This window comes from Mangifera indica, chromosome 11, assembly GCF_011075055.1.
Source record: "Mangifera indica cultivar Alphonso chromosome 11, CATAS_Mindica_2.1, whole genome shotgun sequence".
Classification (NCBI taxonomy): Eukaryota; Viridiplantae; Streptophyta; class Magnoliopsida; order Sapindales; family Anacardiaceae; genus Mangifera; species Mangifera indica.
The window spans coordinates 8176225-8185291 of NC_058147.1; the positions used below are offsets into that span (position 1 = coordinate 8176225).

General features: G+C 28.6%; 1 protein-coding gene across 2 annotated transcripts; it reads left to right on the plus strand.

Annotated features, from left to right (window-relative positions):
- The first annotated feature begins 3036 nt into the window (after positions 1 to 3036).
- Positions 3037 to 8282, plus strand: LOC123230136 (shikimate kinase 3, chloroplastic-like). 2 transcript variants are annotated; one of them, XM_044656268.1, is made up of 11 exons: positions 3037 to 3101; positions 3520 to 3769; positions 4042 to 4100; positions 4243 to 4297; positions 4387 to 4459; positions 5934 to 6021; positions 6713 to 6795; positions 6945 to 7074; positions 7164 to 7242; positions 7938 to 8002; positions 8105 to 8282. In XM_044656268.1, the coding sequence occupies exons 2-11, from the start codon at positions 3604 to 3606 to the stop codon at positions 8156 to 8158; spliced, it is 852 nt and encodes a 283-aa protein (XP_044512203.1). In that variant the 5' UTR covers positions 3037 to 3101; positions 3520 to 3603; the 3' UTR covers positions 8159 to 8282. The 2 variants fall into 2 exon arrangements, with proteins under 2 accessions (XP_044512203.1, XP_044512202.1); XM_044656267.1 differs by lacking the exon at positions 3037 to 3101 and adding an exon at positions 3226 to 3308.
- Positions 8283 to 9067: the final 785 nt, after the last annotated feature.

Sequence of the window (9067 nt, forward strand, 5' to 3'; positions counted from 1 at the left end):
GCAAACCATATGTATGTCTAACAAGGGCATTAAATAACTTTGTGATGTTAGTTGTCATTATGTTATATCTATGGCCTTAGAAATGTGTTTTGCTATATTGGTGATACCTAACCTCATGTAGGTAATCCTCTACTTGAAGATGCATCTCATCAATAGATCTCATTATAACTTCAAAATCTACCTCTGTATATGCCTTCACTATTTTCTAGTATAAACATATTACCTATGAGTTTATAAATAATATGAACACTTTATTATAAAAATTAAAAAAAATTTCAAATGTATAAAAGAATTTTTCAAATGTATAAGCATATTACCTGTGAGGTACGCTTGTACTTCAATCGCATGTTACAAAAAAAGTGATGACAACAACATCCATAGTCTACATCTGGAAATACCTAAACCATTGTAGAGTACATTGCGTGATGCCGATTTGAAATTATTACCAATTCTGATACTTCATCGATGCAATCTTTAAGCTTTGTCAAAAACCAAAACCATGTTTGATGATATTCTTTTTTTCTCATGCTAAAAGTTATTAGGTAGATTTGGTTATTACTATCCAAGGCTATAGCAAAAAATAAATGTCCTAGATATCGATCTTTTAAGAAAGTAGTGTCAATGCAAATAATTAGTAAAATATATTGTTTAAATGCATGGATGGAACAACTTAATGCCATGAAAAAATACTGAAAGCGATACTCTTTGTCTATTTCTATATGTGTCATAGTTCCTAGATTAGTATGCTCAAAATTATAGTAATAATTTGGTAAGAGCATAAATGACTCTTTTGATGAGCCCCTCAATGACTGTAATGCCCAATTTCTTGCTTTCCAAGCTTGTGAATATGATATATCAATTTTATACATGTTAGTAATATCGATAATGATCTCTTTAAGTCGATAAATATGATCAATCAACATGAACTTTGACTTCATTAATTGGTCTAAATGCCCTAATTTATCTATGATGTGACTTTATTTGATCTATTGAATATATGTACATGGGATTCATTTTACAGATTCGGAATACTTGACTGGGTTTTACTCTTCTTCCTGATAGAAACCATTTAAATTTCTCATCAAAGCACTTGCTCTTCCCTCTCATTATGTTTGATTTGACCACTTTGTATTCAAATCTTTTCTCCAACGCAAATTAAACCACTGCATCTTGGAAGTGCTTTTTATTATTAAAAATTTCACTAAGTTTTATAGCATTCCCTTCTTACATTGATCCTGTTCACTTGATGTTGTTGAGGTTATGGAGGAAAATCGAGTAACCACTTAAATGGATCAGTAGGGAAATTATCAAAATAGTGTCCAAAATAATTCCTACCACTTTGAAGGGGATCTTCAAGCTAGAGACTATTTATATTACAGTTAACATGTGACGTATTCTCGAAGTCCAGTTCATTAAGAGGAATATCAGTTATCTCGTTTCCATCAAGGTCACCCTAATCTGGATTCTTTTCTTTGTCTCCATGAACCCATTTTTGGATCAAATCGATACCACACTTTTCATTCAACAATTAGATAAATCCCTCAAGTATTATTTTGGATGAAATTTTAACTAATTTTTTACAACCTTCAATATACTTCATTTTGTTCTGATCACGTTAGATCAATTCTCCTTCAAAATAAACAGTAGTATAGTCAATCATCTTAATTGTCAATCTTACAATGAACAATTTTGGTAAAAAAACATTTATCATAAAAAATCCACATCAAACATTTACCAATATCAAAATGACCATTATATTTTCCTACCCCCTCATATATAATCAAATATCATATGCCCCCTCTAATTTTCTTACATTTTTTTAACACCCAATATAGTATCCAATACAAAAACATATGTTTCATATATTGTTTACTATTAAAATGCCCTATATATTTTTCTAATATTTCATTTAACCTCATAAAATATTAAAAAAATCAAAATGTCCTCATATTTTATAACATTTATGAACTTAATATTTTTATAATATAAAAATGCCCTCTCATTTTAGCACCCTATATTTTGTCTAATTTTAAAATATCCTCTATATTTATCTAACATTTCATTTAACATTCTCATACATTGTTTTCTATTTAAATGCCCTATATTTTATCAAAAAATCCCTATATTTTTTTAACATTTCATTTAAAACCTTCATATATTGTTTAATATCAAAATGCTCCTAATTTTTTTATAACATTTTATTTAACCCCCTAATATATTATCAAATATCTAAATGCTCTTTTTATATAATATATGAACTTGATTTAATAAATAAAATTAAGTTTTGAATTAAGATTCGAATAAATATCTTATTCCTATGAATTGATTTTTCCAATTTGAATTCAGAAATATAAATTTTCTTCCTTCTGAACAAACCTATAGTATCAAGTATTGAGTACAAATGAAGGTGAAAGTAAGAATTTGAATGATATAAAAAATATATAAGAGTGAGAGTTTATATAAAAGTGGTGAAAGGTAGTATTGATATTTTTAAAAAATTTGAGTCATTTTCACTTGAGATTTTGAGAAGAGGGCATTTTTATTAAGAAATAGAAAATGAGGTATTTTTATTTAGTTTAGGATAAGATGCAGCATTTAATTTAATTTTCCTTAAAATAATATATATTTTTGATAATTTTTTTAATTTAGTAAAGATTTCTTAAATAAAATATAACAATATTTATTAATTACATTGGTGTAAAATTTCATTCCAATACCTATGGGTCTTGAAATTTTTTAATAAGTCAAAGAGGCACCAGAAAGCTCCAAGAACATTATAGGCAAGATGGTGACGTATAAGATGGGCTGTGGACACTGATTCAACTTTCTATTATAATAACTGGTGAGAAAATCTATGTTAGGTTTTTTTTAAAATAAATAAATCTAACTTAAGTATTAGTATAATTGAATTTATAATATGTATTAAATTATTTTAAAATAAAAAATAAATAATCGTGTCAACAAATTACGTAATATCACTTCAATTTACATAAATAATTTATAAATATAAAACAGAAATAAAAGGTGTTCCCTCTTGCTCGCACTGCCTCACAGTCACATGTTTCCTTTTGGCGCTAAATTTTTTATGTTTCTCTTCTCCGGTATGAATTTCCATTTCTTTTCTTTTATTTTCTCTTTCTCGGCAACCAAACAGAAAATTCCAATCAAAATTCTTTTTTTTCCTCATTTTATAAGTAGTGAAGATGTTCGAATTGCTTGTATTGGCTCGAATATTTGAATATAAATTTTTTTTTTTCCATTTTCGAAAATTCTTAGAGAAGAAGCTGGAGAATTTGAAGTCTCGAGAGGTTGAATGCATTCTTTTTGTTCATTTTTGTTTGTTTATTTGTCTGTTTATGGAGATTTTCAGTTTTCAATTATTTTCTTGCTTTTCTTTCTTGGTAACCAAACAGAGCATGAAACAACAATGGTTTTTTCGGATTTTTCTTTGGTGGATCTTGATCAATCGATTAATAAATTGACACGTGTAGTTATAGTGACGATTTAATTATGTTACAGCGTGGCGGTAACCGAGGCTTCTTCTTTCACGAGAAACTTGTAATATCGGACTCGTTGTTTAGTTTTGATTGAAGACAAGGAACGATGAAGGCAATGTGTGGTTTGGTTCTGCAAAGCATGGATAAGCCAATGGTTCTTGGGTTTAATCAAAAATGGAAGAAAGAATACAGTCTACCGGTGGCGAATTTTAATTCGAAAAGCCGCAAAAAGTGCAATTTGGAACTTTCAAACTGTGTGAAGAAGTCAAATGGTAATTCTCTTTTTTAAATTTTTGCTCATATATTGGTTAAGATATGTCTACTTTTTCTCAGGCTATATAATTTGATGACAAAAACTTTGGCTGGAGGAAATAGCATGGTGACAAAGTTTGAAATTTCATTTGGCCTTTTATGTTGTTATAGTTATTATTTGGCTTGAGCTTTATGTTAAATATGGACTTCTGTATTCTGTTTTATCCTTAAATTTTTAGATCAGGAGTTTCCTCTTATTTTTTCGTGGTGGTTTTTGTTTTTTTTTTTGAAGCTTGTCCAATGGAAACTGGAAACTTTTATGCTTCTTTGGATAGAAATTGGTTTTTAAAGGTACACCAAATTTATCTGGGTCCTTACAAATTGACAGTATGAAAATTTGCTTCTATTTTTATTATGGGTTTGGTTTTTCCTTCTGGGAGTAAAAAGAACTCTGTTTTTGAGCATGATTTTATGAGATTTGTCTTAATTGCAGGCAAAGGGAAAAGAGGTTGCTTCATCGTTAAATGAACAGTGTATATTTCTTGTTGGTTAGTTTTTTATCATCAAATACAGTTTATTTTATCGAATTTTGTTGTTGCGATCTTCTGTAATTACTTGTAAAGAAACTGGAATTCAGGAATGATGGGTTCAGGTAAATCAACAGTCGGCAAGGTTTTGTCAGAAGCACTTGGGTATTCTTTTGTTGACAGGTTAGGATCATTATTTTTGCAGTTTGTTTTATTAAAGTGTTTGACATTAAAATAAATACTAAAATATCATTTTATTGGAATTCCCTTCAAAGTCTAGGGCTATAAATTCGTAAACCATAAATAGTTTTGCGAATTTTATTTGCATATCCTGAGTATGAATTTATTAACTCCATAAAATAAAAAAATAAAAAAAAATCCAATAAAATACATTTACCTAATTTAATTTTTAGAATATTAGGTTACAATTATCAAAATTAGTTATTGCTTTACTTATAATTTTAATTGAAGACAAAAGTATTTTTGTCTTAAACATTTATTACGTCAGGATGAAATATTAATAAAATTAAAATTATCTTAGTAATATTTTAATATATAATAATCAAATAAGTAATATAAATAATAAAATATATTATTAAGATAACGAAAAATTATCCTAAACCAAATGCCTTTAGAGTGCATTTGGTTTAGATAATTTTTTATTATCAAAAATAAAATATTATTACAAAAGTAGATTATATAGAAAGTTACTAAATATAAAAATTGATAGGTATAAATAATTATTGTATTTAATTAGATATAATAAAAAAACAGTAAAATGTTATTTTACTTAAGAGCAATACAATATATATATATTTTGAGTATATAAAATATATATAATTTAAATGTAGTAATTGAATAAGTAATATAAATAATAAAATATATTACCAAAATATTAAAAAATTACCTTGAACTAAATGCCTTTTAGGGTGCATTTAGTTTGGATAATATTTTATTACCAAAGATAAAATATGACCACAAAAATATATTATTTAAAAGATTATTAGAGATAAATTATTATTATATTTGACAAAAATTAGTTAATTTAAATAATTATTATATTTTGTTGGATGTAATAAAAGAATAATAAGATATTATTTTATTTAAATATTTTATTATATGATTATTAATATTATCTAAATTTTTTATTATTTTATAAATTAATTAAAATAATGCCAATAATAAAAATTAACTTGATGGAGTAATTTTTCATTACTTTGAGCTAAATGCCCCCTTAATGTCACTCTATGAATCAGGGATCTTCTTATAAAAGTCATTATATCAACTATCAATCAATGCCATTCGATTTATCATTATTCTGTTGACCAGGATGGGCCCTGTTGAATCCACTGCCTGATTTCAAGTTCTCATGTTCCCTTCATAGAGTGTATCCCCCCTCTATTTGTCACCAATATAGCATTTTGGAATTTTAGATAGATAAATTTGTGTCAATTACATGTGAGGAACTAGAACAGCAAATAATTTGTTCTGATAGTTTATCCCATATGCCTAAATGGATACTCAAGCTACATGCTGTGATGTTATATACATGTAGGTAATAAGTTTATCCATTTAAAAATACTTAGAGAGATACTAGGCAGGAATTTTGTTGGATATTTTATTAACATAGATATATGTTGTTTATGAGGTATTCTAGCGACAAGTATGTGGAGCAAGTTGCGGGTGCAGCTTCTGTGACTGAGATATTTAACAAATGGGGGGAGACTTACTTTAGAGATTATGAGGTTAGTGTAAAAGAAATAAAAAACACACTTATATCAGTTGTTGTGTCATCCTCTCTAAGACTTCTTCTTAGGGATTTTAATATTTCACTAGTTTTATTAACCCTTCATTTTTTCTGTTTTGCGTTTTTTTTTTTTCATTTTCTTGTGTCAACTTTCTCAATAAATCTTCTTTTTCTCGGTAATTAGAAGCTTTTTAGTTATACATTTTTTTTTTTTTTTTGAGTATAGTATTTATTTATCTATAATATTAACCAATCTTAAATATTATGGTTTATTGAATCATGTTTAACCCTATTAATCGTCTGGGACCATTGATGATACATGTCACCATTACACTTAACAAGAACGTGTCAATTCGTTTTAAAATATCAGTCAACATGCCCATGCCAGCTGAACTATTTTATTTTTGAGAATGGGTTTAATGCTTCTTGCAAACTCCAGCGTGCAATTTTGTTTTTCAAGATCATGTTGTGTGATAACATCTTACAACAACAATCGGTGGTCGGGACTGAGCCAAGCTAGAAAATCTCTTTCTTTGTAAACTGCCCTTGATGATCAATGTACAGCCATCCAGTTTGAATAAAATTATATTGATTTAGTTGTTTTACTTAATATGAGGATCATGACTTTGATATTATGCTTAGTAGATGTGGTGGAAAAAGAAAGTAATGGTTTCGACATTATATTGCAGAGTGAGGCATTGCGGGCATTGTCCTTGATGCCCCGGCAAGTTGTTGCTACCGGTGGTGGTGCTGTGATTCGTCCTATTAACTGGTACAGTGTGCTTACGGATGTATAACTTTGCAATTTTCTCATTACCTATATTAGTTGGTGCTATAAATCTTCGTCATTTGCATAAATGAACTCCTGAAGCTGGACTGAAAAATAATTTAAGTTGGATGATTTTTTTTTTTTAAATTCAGGATATACATGAACCAGGGAATCACTGTCTATCTAGATGTACCACTGGATGCATTGGCAAGGAGAATTGCTGCTGTCGGAACTGATTCTCGCCCTCTTTTGCATTTTGATTCAGGAGATCCTTATACAAAGGTGGCATAGCTTCTTCCACTCCGAATAGCCTCCCAGCAGCTTCCAATTTATATCTGATGGCACTGAAATGCTTTTTGAACTTGCTGCAGGCATTTATGCGTCTGTTCACTCTTTTGAAAAAGAGATCCGAGTCGTATTCCAATGCTGATGTTACTGTATCGCTTCTAGGTAAATTCCCGTATAAAAATTCCATGTTTAGCATCCTACTCATCTTGCTTTTTAATCATTGGAGTGGCTTCAAAAGAGACAATTCTCATACTTGTCTTGCAATGGCATCTTTAGCCGAGTGTACATGGTGAGAAATATATGTGGAAGATTAGGTTATTGAATCGTGCACCTTAAGTGCTTCAACTGGAACACCTGTGTATATCGCTTTTTAGTCCATGGTCTCTAGTTAGTTGAGCAGGGAAATTGTTTTTAAATTACATTCCTGGGAATTCATACAAAGTGGAGCAATTTCCCTAGCTCTCTTTGTATAAGAAAAGGAGTAGAGCTACTAGTTTTTTTTTTTTTTTCGGTAACAAAAAAAAAAAATTTATTTAGTTGGATTGATCCTTTGAGACTAAACTGATTATATCAAGCTGATAAAATCACTATATAATTCTAAATCACTAAAAGTTTGATTTTAATATATTATTAGTGAGTTTTCAATTTAAACCTCTTCATTTAGAGATTTAACGACCTTTTATCTCTTAAGTTATTTTTAAAGCATTAGACCTACTCGTTATCCAATGTCAATTATGAATTTTCCTAAGCATATAGTTTTGAATCCGTTAATCTAGATTACTACTGCTTATTACTAACAAACAATGAAGCCTCTAAATTCATCTAGATTAATATTGAGGATTTCTTTTACTTTTCAGCCCTGGCAGAGAGCCTGGGCCTTGAAGACTTGTCGGATCTCACGCCTGCAGCCATAGCAGTCGAGGTCATGCTCATGAGCTTTTGCTTGACTTTGAATACAGGGAAAACAAATAAGATGTGATTAATGAATGATTGTTTTCCTAATTTTGATCTTGAATTTTGGCAGGTCCTTGTACAAATTGAGAAGTATATATCAAACAAAAACAGCAGGTCCAACTGAGACTCATTTGTTTTAGTTTCTCAATAAGTCATCGTGTTTATTTGTTTAAGATGGCGATTACTTACAGGAGAATGCAAATAATGACAGTCATCAATGAATTATGACTGCCAGCCATATTCCAAAATTGATTTTACAAGATTTGCATTTATATATAATTTCCAAAAAATCACCAGGGTAGTAATGGGAAACTGAATCTCTCACAAGATTTGCATTTCTTACCCAATCTGTGGACACACACTACTAGAATAAAATTAAAATATTCTATATAATTTTTTTTTAGACTATCCGATATCATGTAATTTATATATTTAATTATATATTTAAAAATATATATTTATAATATTACTTCAAATCAAACCGGCATAAATTTACAGACTTCTATCCCCTAGAAGATTTAAAAGAGAGAGAAAATTTATATGCATTTTAAAATTTATTATTTTTTTAATGCAAATTAGAATGGTGCACTGTTTTTTTTATTCGAAAACAGAAGAGACACCAACTCTTATCAAAAAGTTTGACAAAAATGAGTAAAATTATTTTCAAACCTAATTTTAATAAACAGTTTTAATTTCTTTTTATCAAACAAAAATTTCTAATATTGAAATTATCAAAATACAACTAAAAAATAAAAAAATTAATTTAATTTTTTTAAAATTATTTTTGAAGTATAAGATGTTGTAATATTATCGTGTTTTTATCTTATATGACTTTTGGAATCCAACACAAAAGCAGTTGATGACCAAAGTCGCCTCAAAAGTCATGGCACTATCTACAAAAATTTAATTGCACAAAATAATAAATAAACAAGTATCTGCTAGTTTCTTCCCAAAAATTAATATCAAAGGCTGCTTGGTAAATGGTGTCCGACAACTTATTATTTCAGGCAGTATAAAATGTTACATTTCATAA